The sequence below is a fragment of the Oncorhynchus tshawytscha genome, linkage group LG30 (genome assembly GCF_018296145.1).
Source record: "Oncorhynchus tshawytscha isolate Ot180627B linkage group LG30, Otsh_v2.0, whole genome shotgun sequence".
NCBI lineage: Eukaryota > Metazoa > Chordata > Actinopteri > Salmoniformes > Salmonidae > Oncorhynchus > Oncorhynchus tshawytscha.
In genome coordinates, this window is record NC_056458.1 from 6,761,675 (window position 1) to 6,787,234 (window position 25,560).

General features: G+C 43.0%; 1 protein-coding gene across 6 annotated transcripts; it reads left to right on the top strand.

Annotated features, from left to right (window-relative positions):
* Window positions 1–1,184: 1,184 nt before the first annotated feature.
* map7d2a (MAP7 domain containing 2a) lies at window positions 1,185–25,040 on the top strand. 6 transcript variants are annotated; one of them, XM_024394656.2, is made up of 19 exons: window positions 1,185–1,672; window positions 5,551–5,652; window positions 6,282–6,392; window positions 7,178–7,255; window positions 7,488–7,651; window positions 9,386–9,485; window positions 10,350–10,430; window positions 14,327–14,452; window positions 15,479–15,600; window positions 15,735–15,850; window positions 15,935–16,371; window positions 16,487–16,637; window positions 16,766–16,925; window positions 17,065–17,169; window positions 17,278–17,337; window positions 17,674–17,716; window positions 18,424–18,973; window positions 20,142–20,394; window positions 23,620–25,040. In XM_024394656.2, the coding sequence occupies exons 1-19, from the start codon at window positions 1,627–1,629 to the stop codon at window positions 23,662–23,664; spliced, it is 2,850 nt and encodes a 949-aa protein (XP_024250424.1). In that variant the 5' UTR covers window positions 1,185–1,626; the 3' UTR covers window positions 23,665–25,040. The 6 variants fall into 6 exon arrangements, with proteins under 6 accessions (XP_024250424.1, XP_024250428.1, XP_024250425.1 ...); XM_024394660.2 differs by having other exon boundaries at window positions 15,935–16,245; XM_024394657.2 differs by having other exon boundaries at window positions 6,282–6,383.
* Window positions 25,041–25,560: the final 520 nt, after the last annotated feature.

Below are 25,560 nucleotides of genomic sequence, written 5' to 3' on the forward strand. Positions count from 1 at the left end.
ATGTGATGGTGGCGGATAAATGGCACAACAATGGGCTTCAGGTCTCGTCATGGTATCTCTGCATTCAAATTGCCATAGATAAAATGCAATAGTGTTCGTTGTCCGAAACTTATGCCTGCCCATACCATAACCCCACCGCTACCATGGGGCACTCTGTTCATAACGTTGACATCAGCAAACTGCTCACCCACATATGTACGTGCCATGCATGTACATGGTCTGCGGTTGTGAGGCCTGTTGGGACGTACTGCCAAATTCTCTAAAACAACGTTGGCGGCAGCTTATGGTAGAGAAATTAACATTAAATTCTCTGGCAACAGCTCTTGTGGACATTCCTGCAGTCAGCATGCCAACTGTACGCTCCCTCAAAACTTGAGACATCTGTGGCATTGTGTTGTGTGACAACTGCACATTTTAGAGTGGCCTTTTATTGTCCCCAGCACAAGGTGCACCTGTAGTATGATCATTACGTTTAATCAGTTTCTTGATATGCCACACCTGTCAGGTGGATGGATTATCTTGGCAAAGGAGAAATGTTCATTAACAGGGTTGTAAACAAATTTGCACACAACATTCTAGAGAAATAAGCTTTTTGTGCATATGGTACATTTCTGGGATATTTTATTTCAGCTCATGAAACATGGGACCAACACTTGACATGTTTATTTTTGTTCAGTATAGTTATTTAATGGCAACGTTTAAAGATATTGAACGCAATTCAATACTTCGTTTTGACTTCAGGAATTTAATTAGGCTACAGTTGGTTCTTCCATCAATGATGCAGTTTTCGGTTTGGCTATTTGTGTCAAGTGGATGTGGCAGTTGTAGCTTGTATGGCGCCCTGCCCCCCTCCCCCAGCGCCCGCAAGATGCTGCCCATGTCGCCCGTACCTAAATCCGCTACTGATTTGTATTAGTCTATAAATAAATATCTTTGCCAAAATTCGTCATCTCTCCCATGTCTTATTCGACTAGTATTTTTGAAAGTGTAAGGATAATAATTCAGCCATAGTTGTTCTGAAAGGTTTATTGCTTGCCAACATTTTATTCCCTCTGTTTAATATAACACACATACATTCTTTATAATTTCGATTGCCTATCCTGACGAAGTTTGTTCTATAGAAAGTACTTGAATCTGATGTTTGCTACAAAATTAAGGAAATTAGAAAGGGGGGTCTGGCAGGGAAGAGATTTTCGGCACACCGGCGGGCGAAGCGCTGCTGCGCTGTCGAATATTCATAATTTCCATCCAGTACGCCCTGAACTGAAGCGCATCATTTTCTCTCCGTCTGCCAACAGTTAACCAAGGATACCAGCTACGATCACACGTTACCTTCAAAATAGCAAACTTAATAGTAGCCTATGGCCGCATTCATCCGAATACCCTCCTGCTCTCCTGGCCGCCTGTGCACCGTTAGCATTCCGGCCGAGCATACATATTGATTGCTGAGGCAGTGGGAAACGGATAGGCCTACATCCCCTGATATAGTAGCCTATGTTCTCCTCCTGCGCCTGAATGTAGAAACTGGCGATGCTGTTTCCCTAGACTTGATTTGGAGCCTTTCGCTGCGGGGTGTTTACGACATTTCATACATGCGTTTGGTGGCATCCGCCGGTGACTACGAAGATGGCGGAGACGGCAGTCAATGCAGCATCCAGTGGTGCCTTGACAGGTAAACTGGATAAAAGACGAACGGTCTATTGTTAACAATATCCAATGTTTCTCTTCATATTTTTTTTTTTGCTATGACATTTCTGTTACCTCAAATTGTGCATTTCACTTCATCCTCTAGCATTAGGCTATAATCAAGCCTAGCCGAGGCCATTTGTATTGTTTGCTTTTACGGCCAGCTGTCTAAATAAAAGCTGAATAGCCTAGTTGTTAAATCATCAAGATGCAGAAGGACAAAACACGCACCTTTTTAATTGACAAATTGATTGGCTCTGTCACAGGCTACATTACGCGTACTTATATGTTTTGATCTATTTTTAACCCGCATAACCTAGATGTCGGTGTCCAAGGATGTTTTTCTGTCGTTGGTACCAAAGTTATTATAGTAAACTAAAATGGAAACGAAAACCAATCATGAAAAAACGATTTAGTAAACTGAAATAAAATACTTAATAAACCCGTTTGAAAAATCTTTAACTCCAAAACTAACTAAAATAAAAACCATAATGAAAATGTTTTGTTTTTATTTATTTATTTATTTGGGGGGATGGGGGGGTTCAAGCTACTGAATCTGGTGGGTAAATGCGGCCAGGAGATGGCGATGTTTTCAAACAGATCTGGCTTGTGCGTCACTATCGCTAAACTGTAACAACTGTAATTCATATTGTAATTTGGAGTATTATCAACAGTAAAATACTGTGAAAAGTTTTATCGCAGCATACTGTAAATGATGGTACATTTTGGGAAGTAATGGTGAACGGGGAAGTAATTGCTGTATTTTGAATGGTACTGTTATTCTATCACACAGAATATAGTAGAATACCTGATTCTTGAAGTGACGAAAACCTTAAACTTTTTAAACCATACCAATTTAACTGGTATGTGGTAGGGCGGGCGCACAATTGGCCCAGCGTCATTGGGGTTTGGCCGGAGTAGGCCGTTATTGTAAATAAGAATTTGTTCTTACCTGACTTGCCTAGTTAAATGAAGATAAAATAAAGTGGTGCCCCATTATTTTGCCCTTCCGGTGCTGCCCGTTTGGAAGCCTTTGTTAAGACCTCTGGAAGTGTACGTGATATAAAACACAATATTCATTGATATTCTGTAACATGTAAACACATTACCTATAGTAGCCAACCTGCTTGCACCAATCCCATGTCATTTCAATAATATACTGTGAAATACAAATCCCATCTCCCCTCAATTCATTTTATTCATCCATTCGTTTATGCATTCATTACGATTACAGTAAAAACATTTTTTTCCAGTAAATCGTCTAGGTAAATCGTTTAGTAGTACATGTAAGTAGAATCTTATTTGATTTGATTCTTCTTACATGTACTATTAAAGTTAAAAAGCAGTAGATCGATGTGAACATGGGTGAGAGAGTCACCACCCTATTTTTTTCCACCCTATTTTTTGGGGCACCAGTCTCGACGCTATTCCCTTTAAATCCAAGTCACATTGAGATTTACTTTATCACTTACACCTGACCTATGACCTGACCCAACACCTTATTAATCGCTTAACTATTACTGCTCCACAGTTGCAAGAAGTGACATCCCAAAAAAACTAAAACTATATTTAAAAAAATAGCAAATCAGGTCTGAAACTAAACTGAATTTAAAATAAAAAATGCACAAAAAAAAAATAGAAATAAGAACACAACTGTAATAAACTTGGTACCAATGTGAGCAAAAAAGTGTGATTTGTACTCAAAAAGCCCAGAATGTAGCCTTGAATTTAGGGATGATCAAAAGCATATAGCTGCATCTGGGTTTTGAGGCCTTATTGTTATGGAGTGGACACATATTTAAAGAGGGGCATTAAACATGGATTCTCACCAGCACACAACATCACAGGCCTTTCATCAATGGTTAAAGACATGTGACAGGTGTTAGTAGCCTACCTGTACGGCCGGTCCTGGCCGTATAAGTCTATAGCCTACTCTAAAAACAGGATATGGAGAGTCCCAATCAAAAGTGCTTTTTAATAAATAGGCTTACTCTGGGTCTGGAAAGGACCCCTCACTTCCTAGGTTAGTACCTAGTTTCCTAGTACAACCCAATGTTGTGATTTGATGGGTCGCTCCTTGACTGGGAGCTGTATTAGATTTTGGTGAGTGATGCAGAAGTAACAGGGCCAGATTATGGCTGCTGTGTGTAATCTAGTCCAGAATAAATCAATGGCCTGGCTGCCATCTATCCTAGACTTACAGTGGGGCAAAAAAGTATTTAGTCAGCCACCAATTGTGCAAGTTCTCCCACTTAAAAAGATGAGATAGGCCTGTAATTTTCATCATAGGTACACTTCAATTATGACAGACAAAATGAGAGAAAAAAATTCCAGAAAATCACATTGTAGGATTTTTAATGAATTTATTTGCATATTGCGGTGGAAAATAAGTATTTGGTTACCTACAAACAAGCAAGATTTCTGGCTCTCACAGACCTGTAACTTCTTCTTTAAGAGGCTCCTCTGTCCTTCACTCGTTACCTGTATTAATGGCACCTGTTTGAACTTGTTATCAGTATAAAAGACACCTGTACACAACCTCAAACAGTCACACTCCAAACTCCACTATGGCCAAGACCAAAGAGCTGTCAAAGGACACCAGAAACAAAATTGTAGACCTGCACCAGGCTGGGAAGACTGAATCTGCAATAGGTAAGCAGCTTGGTTTGAAGAAATCAACTGTGGGAGCAATTATTAGGAAATGGGAAGACATACAAGACCACTGATAATCTCCCTCCAATCTGGGGCTCCATGCAAGATCTCACCCTGTGGGGTCAAAAGGATCACAAGAACGGTGAGCAAAAATCCCAGAACCACACGGGGGGACCTAGTGAATGACCTGCAGAGAGCTGGGACCAAAGTAACAAAGCCTACCATCAGTAACACACTACGCCGCCAGGGACTCAAATCCTGCAGTGCCAGACATGTCCCCCTGCTTAAGCCAGTACATGTCCAGGCACGTCTGAAGTTTGCTAGAGAGCATGCGGATGATCCAGAAGAAGATTGGGAGAATGTCATATGGTCAGATGAAACCAAAATAGAACTTTTTGGTAAAACCTCATCTCGTCGTGTTTGGAGGATAAAGAATGTCGAGTTGCATCCAAAGAACACCATACCTACTGTGAAGCATGGGGGTGGAATCATCATGCTTTGGGGCTGTTTTTCTGCAAAGGGACCAGGACGACTGATCCATGTAAAGGAAAGAATGAATGGGGCCATGTATCGTGAGATTTTGAGTGAAAACCTCCTTCCATCAGCAAGGGCATTGAAGATGAAACGTGGCTGGGTCTTTCAGCATGACAATGATCCCAAACACACCGCCCGGGCAACGAAGGAGTGGCTTTGTAAGAAGCATTTCAAAGTCCTGGAGTGGCCTAGCCAGTCTCCAGATCTCAACCCCATAGAAAATCTTTGGGGTGAGTTGAAAGTCCGTGTTGCCCAGCAACAGCCCCAAAACATCACTGCTCTAGAGGAGATCTGCATGGAGGAATGGGCCAAAATACCAGCAACAGTGTGTGAAAACCTTGTGAAGACTTACAGAAAACTTTTGACCTCTGTCATTGCCAACAAAGGGTATATAACAAAGTATTGAGAAACTTTTGTTTTTGACCAAATACTTATTTTCCACCATAATTTGAAAATAAATTCATTAAAAATCCTACAATGTGATTTTCTGGATTTATTTTCTCATTTTGTCTGTCATAGTTGAAGTATACATATGATGAAAATTACTGGCCTCTCTCATCTTTTTAAGTGGGAGAACTTACACAATTGGTGGCTGACTAAATACTTTTTTGCCCCACTGTATTTACCTGTCTTCTAATTTTTTCTTCTTCATGTGTTTGCCTCTTTCTCCCGCCAAAGGATTGACTCAACCATCAGTTGCAGAGAAGAGATCCCAAAGCAACGGCCATGGCTCCCCAGCCCGTGTGGCACTCTATCCAGGGAGCCTAGCTGCGAAACACAGTAAGATGCCGATGGCTCACCCACACTCTTAACATTTTAAAAGGATTTTCTTTGGCGCTTATCTGAATTGGAAAGGTACTTCACAGAATGACTTTCCATAATTACAACAATCACAATTTACCATGGCAGAATTGGGTAGATTTGAATTCTTTGGTACTTGCGTGTCAAGGGGAGTCATTGTTTCAATCATTTTAATGATTACTATAAGACACTTTTTTCCCCAAGAAGATGTTTTTCAAGATTCCTACAGTGACCACAATAAAAGCATAATTAGATGTTTATAATATGAACTGGCCTAAAATCAAATTTTAGAGTGCAATTTCTGGCAAAGGCAAGATCCTTTTGCTTTAGTAATTATCATACAACTGATTACATTTTAAATAGATTTTTTGCTGGGACACCTTAAAACATAGCACATACACAGTCCATCCTTGGATTGCTTGGCAATCCAACAGTTATCTACTGCCCTGGCTGCGATCGTTTTACCCTCAGAACTTTACTCTCACTGAACAAAGAGCATGGCACTGTCTCCCTCTGCAGTCTCAAAGTAGTACTGCAGTTCAGTGCTATGTACAGCACTGCCTTCCTCTGCTGATAAAATGTGGGGACTGTTGTCTCTCCTATATCAGATGAGGTGCTGAGCCCACCCTCGGGCACAGAGAAGAGGCCCCAGCTCAATGGGCTCCCCTCCACTTTACTTCTGCCAGGCAACAACACTAACAATCATGCAGGTAAACAGTGTAAGTCCCACCCCCACTGTGGTTGTTAGCTCCCCTGCACATCTCTCCCTCACTTGGTCCCCTTATAAACATATCTCCCTTTCTCTGGGTCCTGGGCTCACTGGGTCCTGGGCTCTCTATAAACACATCTCTCCTTCACTGGGTCCTCTCTATAAACACATCTCTCCCTCACTGGGTCTTCTCTATAAACACAACTCTCCCTCACTGGGTCCTCTCTGTACACACATCTCTCCCTCACTGGGTCTTCTCTATAAACACATCTCTCCCTCACTGGGTCTTCTCTATAAACACATCTCTCCCTCACTGGGTCTTCTCTATAAACACATCTCTCCCTCACTGGGTCTTCTCTATAAACACATCTCTCCCTCACTGGGTCTTCTCTATAAACACATCTCTCCCTCACTGGGTCTTCTCTATAAACACATCTCTCCCTCACTGAGTCTTCTCTATAAACACATCTCTCCCTCACTGGGTCTTCTCTATAAACACATCTCTCCCTCACTGGGTCTTCTCTATAAACACATCTCTCCCTCACTGGGTTCTCTCTATAAAGACATCTCTCCCTCACTGGGTCCTCTCTATAAAGACATCTCTCCCTCACTGGGTTCTCTCTATAAACACATCTCTCCCTCACTGGGTTCTCTCTATAAACACATCTCTCCCTCACTGGGTCCTCTCTATAAACACATCTCTCCCTCACTATCTCTTTGGAATGTCTCTCCTTGCTCTGTTTCTGTCTAGCTTGTCTGTTTCTCTGTGTTGATCTTTATATCCCAAAATCTCAGACGTGGAAGGGTATCTGAGGACAGATGACCGGATGCGTTTAGCCAAAGAGAGACGTGAGGAGAGAGATAAAGGTCTAGGTAAGTGATGTTCCTGACATTTTCTTTCAAGTATTGAGACTGATGGAAATCACTTCTTATTGAAACCAGTATTTGTATTGTAGCAGGTTAGCAAAAATGCTCTAATTTTGCCCTATAGAACCGGCAGCCAGTAAATGTGCAGTTTAAGGAAGCAAAGCTCTGGAATTGTTGTGGGTTGTTATAATAGTGTTTTAGAGGGTCGTGATCTGAATGTGTTGGTTGGTGTTTCCAGCTGTGCGAGAGCAGGCAATCAGGGAGAAAGAGCGGCGGGCTCAGCTGCAGTATGAGCGTACGGTGGAGGAACGCTGGAGGAAGCTGGAGGAGCAGAGACAGAGAGAGGAGGTCCGCAGAGCTGCTGTGGAGGAAAAGAGGAGGCAGAGGCTGGAGGAGGAGAAGGTCAGACTCATCACTTAGCCACTACATTAGGGATCATCAACTAGAGTCAGACGCGGAACAATTTTGTTCTATATATATATTTATTATATATGTTTTCCCTCTATAAAATTGTGGTGCCAAATAAGATCACATGTGGGCCAAATTCGGCCCGCGGGCCGCCAGTTGGGGAACCCTGCACTACATCTATATTTAGATTCCTTCGTCTCCAGTGCATGATGTAATCACCCTCTGTCCTCACACTCAGACAGCTTTTTCACCTCCAGTTCAGTTTCAGTAAAAAGTTTGTATGTTTATTGTACCGTTTGGATGTACTGTTTTTGATTGTATGTGTGGGCAAGTACAGCAACAGCCTATTCTAAAAGATATGCAGGGACATATGCTCTTTAATTGACTAAAATCCTGTGGTTCATTAATTACACTATGCTCTGTACTTAACGTTGTCTCCCAATCAGATATTAGATAGGATTTGCAACCCCACCCTCCCCTTCTAGATTAGTCCTTCCCACCCTGCACACCATTCAACACTGGCTTCTGGGAATGCTGGTGTTGGTCTATATGTAAATCTTAGGAACCTCATCAGACTCTTTAATGAATATCTATGTCATTCCATTTGCTTAATCGGATCCTAATCCTGTTTTGTCATTGCCCTCAATTCCTCGATGGGTCCCAAGCTATCTGCTGAGCACAAAGTTATCCACAGATATGTCTTTTGAAACCATGTCACACACTGCCACTTTCTAAGGCCATTTATTGTTAGGATTTGTAGCCTACATTGATCTCACCGTTTAACCTTTCAAGAAAGACTTAATTTGGTCTAATAAGGTTAAGTGAAATAACTTGATTTATCATTTTTGTCTGCTCTCGTAAGTGTATGCACAATGAGGATTTTTGTGACATGTTTTGGATTACACAGCATTTCCCTTGGCCATCCATCTCACACAGATTGATTATCTATGTGTATGTGTGTTCCCATTAAATGGATTATATCCTCTGGGTGATGTCATTTTAGACCAATAGAAATTCAGAAGGAGCCTATGGGGTGTGGCTAATGTCATATTTTATTTTCTGTTACTCATTTAAGATTTATTTAAAAAAAAAACGTTTTCACCCATGCTTGGTCATTCTGTATAATAATATAATAATAATTTTGTTATTGTGCTGGCTCCGTCTGTGTGTAGTTCCATTTGCCGATACATGTCCACATCTTTTATGTGTTTGATAGGAAGAAATAAAAAGAAAGAGCAGGGATATAGATAGGAGGAAAAGATGGAGCACATTTAAATGGAGAGATGTTGGCAATGGTTGATCACCCACCAGATGGCTTTGTCTCCTGCTCTGTTGGGCTGTGTACCATGGCAAAACTGTGGGTGGGGAAGGGTTAACTAACTAGGAAGATATTTTACTCGGGAAGCCTGAGTAGAACAGGCATCCATAAAAATAAAAGGGGGGGTATCAGATAAAGGAAAGGGGAGCTATTCTCCAACCTGTCAATACTGTTGCTGCTGAGAAACTGAATGTGTCAGAGTGTCTCTTTGTGTCTGCTTGGGTGTATGATCGGAGGGGTGGAGTCCCAAGCAGCTGTGGTCTGTATCTGCCTGCTCTGTTAAGACTGTACCGTGCTGTGTCAGAGGAGAGGTTGTGGTCATGGAGCGACTAGCCTGGTCCTTGTGTGGCCAGGGGAGCAGCTCAGTGACAGAGTCCCTTGTCTTCCCGGTCCTGGAACGGCACAACCAGGAGCGGCTGGAGGCTCTGATGAAACGCTCCCTGGAACGCAGCCTGCAGCTGGAGCAGAGGCCCAAACGCTGGACATGGGGCGGACCTGGAGGAGCACAGGGTGAGTCCACAGCGGGGAGCTGGAGATGAGGGTGCAATGAGATGTGAATGATGAAGCTGTGACTGGAAGGAGGAATGGTGCGAGGCATGGAGGGAGGGAGGGACTTTTGGAAGGGACAGCAATGCATGTTCTAGGCTAATTCAATTTGGCATGTCCCTTCTGGCTTCTAAAGTGATAGGATACACATTTGGTGTTGCTCTCTGTCAGATACAAATCACACAAGTAGTCCATCAGATATACTAACACATGATAGGTATTTTTGGGGGAAGCTGCTGCTAGCTGATGGCTCCTCTGCCCTTCGAATCGAGACTCAAGGTCAGACAGTGATGTCTCTGTGTCAGCCTGTCCCAGACCTGTCGTAAACCATGGAAATAGTCATCAGTCCAGTCAACCCAGAGGGGAGCAAAACAGACAGTTTTAAAATTGACAACATACTGGTTACTGCTTCAGGGCATTATTGATGGCTTCTATCCTGGGGCACTCCTCAGGGTTGTTGCATTTTCAGGATTATGATGAGGTGGGGGGATGGAGGACTGAGATACAAAAACATGTTCGAAACCTAGAACGCTGATTTTCATGCAGTTTTCTGAATATGTTTATGACTTATGTACTGTATGTGTGATTTGGATTGGGTCATAGTGGGATATATGGTGGACAAAGGTGTGTATGTGTGAGAGAGAGAGACTTTCTCCCTGGCCTGCTCATTGCCTCCAGCCTTGCTGCATGGGTTTACCTCCCCAGTTGTCTACAGGAGCGCCCTGCTGGGTGCAGAGGTGTATCAGGGGGTCATCAGGTAAAGACACAAGTGGCTGCTCTGATCATAACGCTATGCTCTCTCTGCTCTGCTCCGCCTGCTGCCTATAGGTGACTGTGAGAATGCCCCTCTCCTTGCCTCCACCTTTCCCCATGAACTCGCCGCCCCCCTTCCTGCTGCCAGCGAATCCGGTAATGTTATGAACCCCTCCCGTTCGGTCCACCAATCCCCTGCCCCGTCCTTCTATCCACCCCACAATGACCACTGCTCTCATGGCAGTTTGGCTTGAGGGGAAATGTCATGCCAACTCAAAGATTTTATGTATATTTCCCAGAATGCATGTGCAACAACTGAATCAGAAAGCATGAGGATATGTGTGAAAAGTCAATGTGTACGTTGTACAAGTACTATTGTACAAAGTGCACATTGACATTGTGTAATTGCTGCTTTTTATACATTTTTGACGTGTGTGCATATGCTCAGCTTGGGTATCTTGATGTCTTAGTTGTATTTTGGTTCTTCCAAGTCGATCCCGGGTCGAAAAAGAGCAAGCATTGGGATGAAAATAGAGGTGTAGGGTTTTGGGATTCAGAGCGAAGAAGATATCCATTAGGAAATGACAGGCACTAGGGAATTTACAGTACACAAAGAGCCAAGGAACAGGGGACATGTACACCACTTCACTTCCTCCTTTTCATTGTTTGAAACCTCCTCTCCCTCCTTGTTGAAGGCATATGTCACTCAGTCAAAACACTCTGGTTGAGGTTGGACATTCTCAGTGCTTTTATGCATCTTTACCAATCTCTATCTCACCCATACAAATACTTAGTGTTATTTTTTTGTTTCAGAGAGCCCATCCCATCCCCATGAGTGAAAACAACCCAATAATAATGAAGTGATGAGCAGTATTTGCATTCAACATGCACAGGAACAGGTAGCCCTCCAATTTGAAAAAGTACTACTACTCTTTCTACTAGTATCACCACTAGTACTACTCCTCATCCTCGTTAGTATCACCACTAGTACTACTACTACTACTCCTCCTCGTTAGTATCACCACTAGTACTACTACTCCTCCTCGTAGTATCACCATAAGTACTACTACTCCTCCTCGTAGTATCACCACTAGTACTACTACTACTCCTCGTAGTATCACCACTAGTACTACTACTACTCGTAGTATCACCACTAGTACTACTACTACTCCTCCTCCTTGTAGTATGACCACAAATACTACTGCTACTACTACTCCTCATAGTATCACCACTAGTACTACTACTCCTCCTCGTTAGTATCACCCCTAGTACTACTACTACTCGTTACTATCACCACTAGTACTACTACTACTCCTCGTAGTATCACCACTAGTACTACTACTCCTCCTCGTTAGTATCACCACTAGTACTACTACTCCTCGTAGTATCACCACTAGTACTACTACTACTTCTCGTAGTATCACCACTAGTACTACTACTACTCCTCGTTAGTATCACCACTAGTACTACTACTACTCCTCGTTAGTATCACCACTAGTACTACTACTACTCCTCGTTAGTATCACCCCTAGTACTACTACTACTCGTTAGTATCACCACTAGTACTACTACTACTCCTCGTAGTATCACCACTAGTACTACTACTACTACTCCTCATAGTATCACCACTAGTACTACTACTCCTCCTCGTTAGTATCACCACTAGTACTACTACTCCTCCTCGTTAGTATCACCACTAGTACTACTACTCCTCGTAGTATCACCACTAGTACTACTACTCCTCGTAGTATCACCACTAGTACTACTACTACTCCTCGTTAGTATCACCACTAGTACTACTACTACTACTCCTCGTTAGTATCACCACTAGTACTACTACTACTACTCCTCGTTAGTATCACCACTAGTACTACTACTACTACTCGTTAGTGTCACCATTAGTACTACTACTCCTCCTCATAGTATTACCACTAGTACTACTACTACTACTCCTCATTAGTATCACCACTAGTACTACTACTACTCCTCTGTAGTACCACCACTAGTACTACTACTACTCCTTGTTAGTATCACCACTAGTTCTACTGCTACTACTACTACTACTCTGTAGTATCACCACTAATACTACTACTCCTCTGTAGTATCACCACTAGTACTACTACTACTACTACTACTACTCCGCTGTAGTATCACCACTAGTACTACTACTACTCCCCGTTAGCATCACCACTAGTACTACTACTCCTCTGTAATATCACCACTAGGTACTACTACAACTACTCATCGTTAGTATCACCACTAGTACTACTACTACTCCTCCCCGTTAGTATCACCACTAGTACTACTACTCCTCCTCGTTAGTATCACCACTAGTACTACTACTCCTCATTAGTAACAACACTAGTACTACTACTACTCCTCCCCATTAGTATCACCACTAGTACTACTCCTACTCCTCCCCATTAGTATCACCACTAGTACTACTACTACTCCTCCTTGTTAGTATCACTACTAGTACTACTACTACTACTCCCCATTAGTATCACCACTAGTACTACTCCTACTCCTCCCCATTAGTATCACCACTAGTACTACTCCTACTCCTCCCCATTAGTATCACCACTAGTACTACTACTACTCCTTCCCATTAGTATCACCACTAGTACTACTACTACTCCTCCCCATTAGTATCACCACTAGTACTACTACTACTACTCCTCCCCATTAGTATCACCACTAGTACTACTACTCCTCCCCGTTAGTATCACCACTAGTACTACTACTACTACTACTCCTTGTTAGTATCACCACTACTACTACTACTACTACTACCCCCCCTCGTTAGTATCACCACTAGTACTACTACTACTCCTCCCCATTAGTATCACCACTAGTACTACTACTACTACTACTCCTTGTTAGTATCACCACTAGTACTACTACTACATGTAGTATCACCACTAGCACTACTACTACTCCTCCTCGGTAGTATCACCACTAGTACTACTACTACTCCTCCCCATTAGCATCACCACTAGTACTACTACTACTCCTTGTTAGTATCACCACTAGTACTACTACATGTAGTATCACCACTAGCACTACTACTACTCCTCCTCGGTAGTATCACCACTAGTACTACTGCTACTACTCCTCGGTAGTATCACCACTAGTACTACTACTACTACTCCCCATTAGTATCACCACTAGTACTACTACTACTACTACTCCTTGTTAGTATCACCACTAGTACTACTACATGTAGTATCACCACTAGCACTACTACTACTCCTCCTCGGTAGTATCACCACTAGCACTACTACTACTCCTCCTCGGTAGTATCACTACTACTACTACTACTACTCTGTAGTATCACCACTAGTACTACTACTCCCCGTTAGTATCACCACTAGTACTACTACTACTACTACTCCTTGTTAGTATCACCACTAGTACTACTACATGTAGTATCACCACTAGCACTACTACTACTCCTCCTCGGTAGTATCACCACTAGTACTACTACTACTCCTCCTCGGTTGTATCACTACTACTACTACTACTACTCTGTAGTATCACCACTAGTACTACTACTCCCCGTTAGTATCACCACTAGTACTACTACTACTACTCCCCGTTAGTATCACCACTAGTACTACTACTCCTCCTCGTTAGTATCACCACTAGTACTACTACTACTACTCGGTTGTATCACCACTAGTACTACTACTCCTCGTTGTATCACCACTAGTACTACTACTACTCCTCGGTAGTATCACCACTAGTACTACTACTACTACCCTGTACACTACGACTTCTGCATCTGCTACTCACCACCACCACTGCTAATAGCTATCATTGTCAGTGTCAAACCATTTTTTGATGCAGACCCTCCCTACATCCTTTCCATTCTCCGGTTGTACTCACTAGTCTTGAACTAGTATTCTTAGCCCGCTCCTCCTCCCCGTGTGATTCTTGCACCTTCATTTATCTGTCTCATGTCCCTCATGGTCATACGTTGTTTTGTTTTGTCGTCCTCATCTCCGTCCCCTCTTCCCAACACCTCCATTGACCCCTGACCCCTCCATCAGCCCAGCGCTGTCACCTGAACTCTGTGGAGAACCTGATGGTCCACCGCCTCCTTACCCACACTCACTCCTCTATGGCCAGGTGCCACAGTGCAGCAGACCTCCATCTGCCCTGCCACCGATGCACAGGTAACACCTAGAGAATACATCTGGACTGACTATTTTTTTGCACATTGGCAGTAAATATTTCCAGATAGGTAATAGCCCCTAGAAACTTCTATCATTGGTGATGCAGAGAGTAGGGAATGCATGGCAGCATTTGTAGTTCTGCAGATAGACACTTGTCTATCCACTTTATGTCAAGGTCTGGCTTTTGTGAACGTGTGTCTGAGGGTGTAGATATGCGTGTTTCCTGGCGGGACTGCTGTCTCTAATGTTTTGGCGTGCCAAGGAGAAGAAATGCCTACATGCTAAGATACTTGCAACAGTGTTGCTTAGTTGGGCATGCCTTATATGTAGTGGTAAAACAAAAATAGGTGGATAAACGCAGATTGCCGTCCGCAAGAAGTAAAGTAACGCTCCCTATACTTTCAATCCCTTTTTCCGGTGGGTAAATGCCTGAGTAAAATAAAAAAGGTAAAGCAACAACGTTTACGTGCGAGTACCCGCTTACTACACCTCTGATAAAATGGCAGAGGGAATGTTGCGTCAGCATAAACGTTTTGGGCATCAACAGCGTGTGTGGATGTTTTTTTTTCTTTTTTCTACATGCAATTTTATTTACTCTTTGTGATTTTATTTTAGGCTCCCGAGTGGCGCAGCGGTCTAAGGCACTGCGTCTCAGTGCTAGAGGCATCACTACCGGGCTGTATCACAACCGGTTGTGATCGGGAGTCCCATAGGGCGGCGCACAATGCCCAGCGTGGTCCGGGTTAGGGGAGGGGATTTGTTCTTCACTGACTTGCCTAGTTAATTAAAATGTGTGCGCATGCCGCACATCACTCCAACTTGCCACGAATAAACATGTGAAAGACAAAATAGTTTGTATGATTTGATTTAAACAATTGATAGTATTGTTAATGTCCTCCATACCTATACTGTGGGTATTGATCTAAAAACATAGAATTACTACTTTGTATCTCCTTTGACTACAATACTACTTCACTTGATTATTATTATTTTGACCTCTGACCTCTGATGCCTGTCGTTGTGCAGCTCCCTGCAGCCCCCACAGGTCATCCTATCGGGGCTCGCCAAGCCGGGTTGATCGACGGAGGCTCCAGGGCTCTCCAGAGGAGTCACCAGCAGGATCTCGCTCAACCCCTCAAACCCCCAAGGTCAGACTTGTCTTACGTACACACTTGGTTATAGAATAGAGAGAAACCAGAGCAGAACCCTGCTAGCAGTTGGTAGGGCCATGTTGGCATGATTACATCCGGGAACACACACATTATCTTGTGTGTGCTTTCAGAAAGAGAGGTTACGCAAAGAGAGAAGGACTGGCTCCCCAGCGACAGGCTCCTCTGTGAGAAGAGCAGAATCCCCAGCCATGTACACCAGACGCTCAGCCTCCCCCGCCACCCCCAAGTAAGACTCGCTGTCCTGCTGCTGTATCCGTGTGGTATGTCCTTGTTACTATGACAGAGGATAATAATGTCCTTCTGGTTGTAGGTTGCTGCCTAAGAGCCGTACTCAGTCTCCCTGCACTGTGCGCCAGTACCACCCCTCTCCCATCAGGCACAGACCCACCACCCCGGTTCCCGACGGCAAAAAGGAGGATGGACATGTTGAAGAAGCCAAAAGTCACAACAACATCAATGACAGAAATGTCTCCAAGCCAGAAACCCCTGTGAAAAGTATGTCTGATATCCAGAGCCCTGAGAAGTCTTCCCAAGCAGACAACCCTGAAAAAAAACTGGCCAAAACTGAGACCCCAGAAAAGAGATTCCCCAAAACTGAGACCCCCGGTATGAACTTAAAAGGTGAGATTTCTGAAAGAAAGGACTCTATGACTGACACATCTGATAAGAAAGCCTCCAAAATAGACACCCCAGATAAGAAGATGCCAAAGTCCACCAGCAGTGAACTGAATGCAGATAAGATCACAGGTGAAACTCTACTGTTTACCAATCGTCTTGTGTATGTCAATCATTAAGTACACCTGTCAGTGCATTGGGCACCTGTTTCAATGCACACTGATGTCTGCCGTTGTCCTTGTGACAGAGCCATCACCAGTGACAACAACAGGGAAAGGAGTTGCCGGGACGACAAACGCAGAGGAAGCATCCAGACTGCTAGCGGAGCGTAGGCGCCTGGCCAGGGTGCAGAAGGAGTTGGAGGAGAAACAACATGGTGAGCGGGAGGAGAAGGAACGGTAAGGAAACTGTGTGTCACTGTGTCTCTCTGTGTGCCTGTACAATGATGCATCGATGGTGTCTGCTTGTCCGTGTCTGTGACTGAGAGGGTATACTGTAAGTCATCATGTCTGTCTGTGTCACTCAGTCTGAAGGCGGAGCAGCTGAGGAGGAGAAAGGCAGAGGAGCGGGCACGACAGGAGGAGGAGAAGAGCAGACAGGAGGACCTCCGCAGGAAGAGAGCGGAAGAGGAGAAGCAGCAAAGGGAGGTCCGGGAGAAGGAGCTACAGGTCCAGATGGACAGAGAGGTCAGGGGTCACAGTGGGGGGGTCACTGTATGTATGGTGATATGTTTCTCTGGTGCATGTTTGTGTGTAACGTTGTGTATATGCACAGTACATGTCTTACATTATTCCAAGCATAAATCCTTCGTCTTTATCAATACAGAAGGAAGAGGGCGAGTTTCAGGCTCAGAAGGATGCAGAGAGTCAGCGTCAGGAGAGAGAGATGCTGAAGCTGCAAGAGGAGGAGGAGAGACAGCTGAGGAAGAAGGTTTTTATGACTCCAAATTCAATTATTATTGAATTAATCAGTATATCTCATACCCAGCCTGCAGCTCTCAGTATATATCAACGTCTGTATGTTGCTACGTCTCCACAGAGAATTGAGGAGATAATGAAGAGAACCAGGAAGAGCGATGAGAACCAGGAAGAGATGAAGGTACTGTAGAGATGCCTGCCGTTCTCATAGCTCTGCACGCCTCAAGCAAAGAGACCTGCTGACTCCTATATTACCCACGTGTTGTTGTGTGATCTTGTCAGGTATTGCATACCAATACAGGATACACTTTGCGGCTTGTACCCCCCCCCTCCCCCAAGAGCTTTTGTTTTCATATCTATGTTGTGATCATTATCATGATTAAATTGTATCATTGTTGATACATTGGTTTATGCGTCCTGATTACCGCAGGTCTTAATCGCACAATACTATACATAATTGTCCTCTTATTTGCTGTGGAATAATAGATGTTGCCTCCATCTGTGTTCCATATTGAAGCAGGAGGAGGGGCAGGTGGAGACTCAACCGGTCTCACCACCAGGTAGGTGACCCATTCACCCACTGATACTCTGCCTGCCTGCTCACCCCAGCAGGAAAGACACTATGAATGTATAAATGTAGGAGTCCCACCCAGTGGCAGCAGTGGGTAGTCTGGTGGGTGAGCGATCCCAGTACTTTTCCACCAATATAGGGGACTCCTGCATGGCTGTGATGTAGCAGTGGTTTTCCAATACCTGTCCTCAGGAGAGGATCAGATTCACTCGGCATCCTAGATTGTATTCAAGGCCATCCATTCAAGGTCTTTGGCTATTTTATAACTCCTCTGTCCCTGCCACAATGCAGCCCTCAGCATGTAACTTTATATATTTAGAAAATGTAATGCAATTAAAGAGAAGGACCCATATGCATTTCTTTATTTTGTTTGCTCATGTAGAACAGAGGACATTAGCAAATATGCCTGTCTACTTGAAATTGGAAGCCACTCTGGCTCGCAAAGGTAGCTCATGAAATGTTTCCCAAAGTGGTGCATATAGGTTAGGGTTAGGGCCATGGACTTAACTAATGTGACAATGCTTTTGTCGCAGTAAGATACAGTAGGTCGCTTAAATAGCCTGACATGATTTTAGAGGAGGCATGGGATTTGTGTGTAATTAGCATCTCTTTAATTTCAGCCATCCTTGGCCAGGTCATGTGGTGCCCTTTCTCGGGGAATAGTCCTGTGCAATGTGATATTTCTGTTCTCTACAGGGGATATGCAGATGAGCTCAAAGATGAACGTTGAAACGAATGCTCAGGTGAATGTGCATGAAAACCCAAAAGCTGAGTCTCAGGTTAATGGGCAGGCCGCTGCCTGCGCCAACAAGCAGGACAGTGCCCTGGTGAAGGGGCAAGCCACTGATCAGGTGACCCCACTGAAGAATATTCTGGAAAAGGGACAGAACGCTCAACAAGTAAATGGACAGGGTGCAGCCCAGGCTCTCAAGCAAGAGAGTGTCTTAGTGAAGGGAAAGGTCCCTTCCCACGTGATCAAGCAGGAGAATGCACAAGTGAATGTACAGGTGAAGAACCAGGAGGGTACCAAGGTGAGCAGCCAAGCCACTGCTCAGCTCAAAACCGAGGAGAGTACTCAAGTAAACGTGACGCTGACCACACAGACTATCGGACAAGGGGTGCAGACCAACAAACTGTCCCTGGCACTCCTACCAGTGGGCCTACCCCCACCTCCACTCATCAACCTGGAGCTTCTGGATGTGAAGAGCCGTGGGGCGTATGATGAGGTGCAGTCCATGGAGGTCAGGTAAGCCATCAGAGCAAGGCCATTTCTATCTACAGGAATGCATGATGTGGAACCAATACATTCTAGGGGTACTGGTTAGTATGAACAGTTACAAACACATTGCCCACCATGCCAGGAACCTAGCTATAAATGCGAGAAAGAGGTATATGGAAAGCATACCGTGGGTGATAGAAGGATGCCGGATTGGCACACAGTCAACAAAACTGATCTAACAAAGTGGATATATGTACAAATCTGTCATGATTGATGTATTGTAACAGGCCCATGATGGGGTTACTAAAGTCAGATTTGGATACACGTTTGTTTTTGCTGCATAACATTTGTAAGTTGTCCCTTTTCAGGTTTAGAAGAAGTAATTGATAAATGCAAACACCTGTTCGTACCAGCTGCTAGGAGTGCTAGTGTAACGGATGTGAAATGGCTAGCTAGTTAGCGGTGGTGCGCGCTAATAGCATTTCAATCGGTGACGTCACTTGCTCTGAGACCTTGAAGTAGTGGTTCCCCTTGCTCTGAAAGGGCCGTGGCTTTTGTGGAGCGATGGGTAACGATGCTTCGTGGGTGACTGTTGTCTGTGTGCAGAGGGTCCCTGGTTCGAGTCCGGGTATGGGCGAGGGGACGGACGTAAAGTTATACTGTTGCATTGATGCTGTTGACCCAGATCACTGTTTTTTTTTAAATGCGTAATGGAGTTGATTGGTGATGGTGACATGAACATGTATTGGGGTTGACATCCATACAATAATTATACTCATATTTTTACCTCAACTTAGTGTGAAATACACATAAACAACAGCTGGGGGGCGATGAGGACGTTTGGGATCTTTCCCCCACGTGTTTCCATGGCATTTCCATTGCTTTTGTCGAGTTCCAATGACCTCTTTACCGCATCTATGTTTGTTATTCTTAGAGTATTAGTGATATTGTCTCATCAGAGTCCTATTTGGACGCTTAGCTTTACCACAGCCTTTTCTCATACCCTGAGGAATATTGATAGTAAAAATGGCTTCGCATTTAACAATTTGCATAATAAATTACTCCCCTCATATCCGCCCTTGATTACCCAAGGACCGCATGCCCCATAGATGTACAGATATGGTCATAGTAGTAATTCGATCGGTGGAATAACCATTATGATATTCATAAATGTTGCTCCCTCTTCCCCTCTCAGCCCAGTTTCCAAGGAGGAACTTATCTCCATCCCAGAGTTCTCCCCAGTCAATGAGGTCCAGGAAAACGCCATGAGTAATACCCGAGCCCTGGAAGATTTGCTGGACCTGACGGGTCATGTGGCCTACCCCAAACTCTCCCACGTGGACAGCCTAGGAGACTGCAACAAGAACCTGATCGACGGGCTCTACAGTCCCGGCGCCGATTCCAAGCTCATCCTCCACCCTCATACAAGCACAACATCCAGTTGCCAGGTACATAAAAATGCATGTGAGAATGAGAATAATATCTTACGCTCACATGTTAAAATACACACCGCTCAGGTTGCCACAATACCTCTCTCACGCTGGCATCTCAAGTGCTTGCACTGCACGCTGGGCACATCACGTCATTTCAAGGTGGATAATTGGGTAATATTTGGTTGAGGCGTTGCTCAATGAGATTACAACCTACAACCCGCTCAAAAAGACTGCCAAAAGATAGTTGAATTTCCAATGTGTCACCACTAAGCTTTCAACCATCTTAAAAGCACAGCAAAGTTCTACTGGGAATAAAATGTCAGATATTTTGTTTATTTATGCAACAGATTGTGTTATCACTGTGATTCAACTAATAGCAGAACCAAATGACCTGGATTGCAGTTGAGAATACATGAGAAGTACATCGTGCAAGTGATCAATGGCGTTTGAGATTCTGCGCCGATTGTTACAGCAATTGTGAACATATCCACAGACCTGCTATGACCTATACTTGCTATATTGAACTAGCACACTTTATATGATTACATACGAAGACATCTAATAGTTACAGTAAACTCAATGTGGCCATGGATCTGTTACTTGTTTAATGGTTGAATTTTACATTAGTTTGTAAAAGAGCATTTACTCTAGACTACTTACTGTATTATAAAAGTAATAGTGAATTGTGTTTGCTTGACAATGCAACCAAATATGAACATTTTAAAGGAGATAGGACTAGCCATAGGTACATCTGAGCTGTTGGCTTAATCCCATTCTCTAACTTTAGAGGTGTGAATCCAACATATAATTTGCTAACTTGTAGACAAGCTAATAGGCTATTTATTGTATTTCAAAAGTTCTATTGTGTTTGGTTGTCAATGCAACCAAATATCGACATTTGAAGGAGATTTTTCTTCTGCTTGGATACTTCCATCTGCCACTCACTTAGTCTTGCTTTAATTCCAATTTGTCTACAAATTATAGAAAAAAAACATATTCTTTAACTTTTATTTTTGGTTGTGATGGAGACAAAATTGAACTGAAGCCAGACTAAGTCAGTGGCAGATGGAACTATTCAAGCAGAATATACTGTAACTCTCCTTAAAAGTTGATATTTGGTTGTGTTGTCAACCAATCATGACATTTGAAATCAACCAGAGCTTGAAATCCTGGGCCTATTATATTGTCGATTTTTTTTGGTTGAATTCTGGGTTGAATTGAGACCATAACTTTTGATGACTTTGCAAATGCTATATACAGTGCCTTGCGAAAGTATTCGGCCCCCTTGAACTTTGCGACCTTTTGCCACATTTCAGGCTTCAAACATAAAGATATAAAACTGTATTTTTTTGTGAAGAATCAACAAGTGGGACACAATCATGAAGTGGAACGACATTTATTGGATATTTCAAACTTTTTTAACAAATCAAAAACTGAAAAATTGGGCGTGCAAAATTATTCAGCCCCCTTAAGTTAATACTTTGTAGCGCCACCTTTTGCTGCGATTACAGCTGTAAGTCGCTTGGGGTATGTCTCTATCAGTTTTGCACATCGAGAGACTGAAATTTTTTCCCATTCCTCCTTGCAAAACAGCTCGAGCTCAGTGAGGTTGGATGGAGAGCATTTGTGAACAGCAGTTTTCAGTTCTTTCCACAGATTCTCGATTGGATTCAGGTCTGGACTTTGACTTGGCCATTCTAACACCTGGATATGTTTATTTTTGAACCATTCCATTGTAGATTTTGCTTTATGTTTTGGATCATTGTCTTGTTGGAAGACAAATCTCCGTCCCAGTCTCAGGTCTTTTGCAGACTCCATCAGGTTTTCTTCCAGAATGGTCCTGTATTTGGCTCCATCCATCTTCCCATCAATTTTAACCATCTTCCCTGTCCCTGCTGAAGAAAAGCAGGCCCAAACCATGATGCTGCCACCATCATGTTTGACAGTGGGGATGGTGTGTTCAGGGTGATGAGCTGTGTTGCTTTTACGCCAAACATAACGTTTTGCATTGTTGCCAAAAAGTTCAATTTTGGTTTCATCTGACCAGAGCACCTTCTTCCACATGTTTGGTGTGTCTCCCAGGTGGCTTGTGGCAAACTTTAAACAACACTTGTTATGGATATCTTTAAGAAATGGCTTTCTTCTTGCCACTCTTCCATAAAGGCCAGATTTGTGCAATATACGACTGATTGTTGTCCTATGGACAGAGTCTCCCACCTCAGCTGTAGATCTCTGCAGTTCATCCAGAGTGATCATGGGCCTCTTGGCTGCATCTCTGATCAGTCTTCTCCTTGTATGAGCTGAAAGTTTAGAGGGACGGTAGATTTGCAGTGATCTGATACTCCTTCCATTTCAATATTATCGATTGCACAGTGCTCCTTGGGATGTTTAAAGCTTGGGAAATCTTTTTGTATCCAAATCCGGCTTTAAACTTCTTCACAACAGTATCTCGGACATGCCTGGTGTGTTCCTTGTTCTTCATGATGCTCTCTGCGCTTTTAACGGACCTCTGAGACTATCACAGTGCAGGTGCATTTATACGGAGACTTGATTACACACAGGTGGATTGTATTTATCATCATTAGTCATTTAGGTCAACATTGGATCATTCAGAGATCCTCACTGAACTTCTGGAGAGAGTTTGCTGCACTGAAAGTAAAGGGGCTGAATAATTTTGCATGCCCAATTTTTCAGTTTTTGATTTGTTAAAGTTTGAAATATCCAATAAATGTCGTTCCACTTCATGATTGTGTCCCACATGTTGTTGATTCTTCACAAAAATATACAGTTTTATATCTTTATGTTTGAAGCCTGAAATGTGGCAAAAGGTCGCAAAGTTCAAGGGGGCCGAATACTTTCGCAAGGCACTGTAGTCCCTGGGTGGCTAGACTAAAGGGTAGCTGTAGGTAGATCAATTCTCCAGTAGGAGGTGCTGCCCAGCCTATAGTTTATATTCTGGTAGTGGCTATAATGTTGGAGATCTGACATTGTTTTAACGGTACAAATTCATCATATTTTATATATGGTTTGTCTACATTGAAATTTGGTTACCATGATGATATCCTGTGGTTGAAATTTCACCCTCAAAACAACAGTTGAGGACTTTTTTCCAATCCAATGTATTTTCCATGTGGAGTCCGAGTCACAATACATTGACAAATTTTGTTCAAACAACGTTTGTGCCCAGTGGGTAGCTTCTCTCAAACACACAGAATCTTATGATGACTTTTTAAATTTCAGAACCCTGGACTGGCAAGCCATGATGGAAGGAGCAGAGGGAAATGATCTGCATTATCTGATGTTATTGAGGATGGAAGTCTCTGCACCTCTTGAGATGAGAGAGAGAAGGCACTCTGAATGTAGTTTTGACCCTCCTTTGTTGGTCTCCAACCTTGAATGTCCATTAACCTTCAACCTTCTCCTATAATACATCTGTCCTCATAGCCTTGGACAATGGAACTTAAGTGACAGTAATATTAATAGATTTACTATACTTGTCAAATAATATCGTAATGATAGTCATAGATATCTGTGTCATGCCATGTATCGCTTAGAGCAGTTGTTAGTGTGGTGTCTGAAACGTGGGTGTGTGTGTGTCTCAATGAAAGGAAGTGCCCATGAAGTAATTGACTCTTGACTGCCTGTTATGATCTGAAGCAGTTAGCTAAGCTAGTTAAATCTCATTTGAGAACAAAAGCTTTTATTCTGTAGTTGGATAGAAGCACAGACTGGTGATGTCCTCTCCTTAAACATTTGTTTTATAGTGAAAGACCCCACATATACAGATTTAGAATATCATATCAGTAAGTTGCCTTTGCTATTGCAGTATTCTTCCTCTTAGGATTGAAAGTTTCATATTGCTCTGAATCCACCTAATGTAGTTTAGTATGCACTGATCATTCAATTAGATTGTTCCACTGAAAAGTCTACAGTTTTCAATTCTGGCTGTGGATGCCTCAGGCTAGCTCGCTAGCTCGTATCTCCCTGGACATGATTAACTCCCAAGAGTCTCGAGCTTGTTGTCATAGTGTATGTTTCCAACATGCTGTGTGATTGGGTTTGTGGCATGTGCCATAATACTTGAACCCAGGTCAAATAGTACTGCAACTCAAAGTCAACATAAAGAATCTGTACAATAACGTTCCTCATTATAATCCAGATTGCCATCAACCCATGCATTGCAAGTTTTGTGGTATCTTTTCTTCCTTGATCTACAAAGTAATGAGCTATGCATGATCCCTCAAAAGTCTGAAACCTCTGAGCTGGTATCATTTGTGTCTTAGATTGGTGACTTTGATTGCTACAAGTCAAGGACAAAACCTATCGTGACTTGCAGGATGCTGTGTTGTCCAAATTAAGTTTATTTCGGTGTGTATATGCACAGATGTGAGTGGTCAGTCATTGGTTCCACTTGGACTGTATTGTGTTTTGATAAATAATGCACCAAAAGAAGGCAAGATTTTTACTTGGAAGACTAAGCAACCAGGGATTTAGAAATTCAGGTTAAAAGAGAACACATTTGAACAGTTCAAACCTACTGTAGTGTGTCTTATTACTAACTAAAGCAGCATAGCAGTTAATTAAAAAAATGGAACTATTGTAAACATTGTGCATGGGTCATTAGCATAAGATGTACCATTTAATAAACCTTCAAACAATAATGTATGGTGTGATTTGTATGTTGTTGCATCTGAAGGCCACTATGGGGGGGGTGCAACACTGACACATGGAATTGTTTTAAGATGGTCATACTATGGATCATTTAGCTATTTGATTTTGAATTTTAGGACCCCTGTAGGGGGTCCACAAAATAGATGGCATCATGAGGATGGAAAATGATGTGGATAAATTGAAGCAACATCTCAGGACATCAGTCAGGAAGTTAAAGCTTGGTCGCAAATGGGTCTTCCAAATGGACAATGACCCCAAGCATACTTCCAAAGTTGTGGCAAAATGGCTTAAGGACAACAAAGTCAAGGTATTGGAGTGGCCATCACAAAGCTGACACATGGAATTGTTTTAAGATGGTCATACTATGGATCATTTAGCTATTTGATTTTGAATTTTAGGACCCCTGTAGGGGGTCCTAGTACCTGTCAAAAGTTTGGACGCACCAACTCATTCAAGGGTTTTTCTTTATTTTTTACTATTTTCTACATTGTAGAACAATAGTGAAGACGT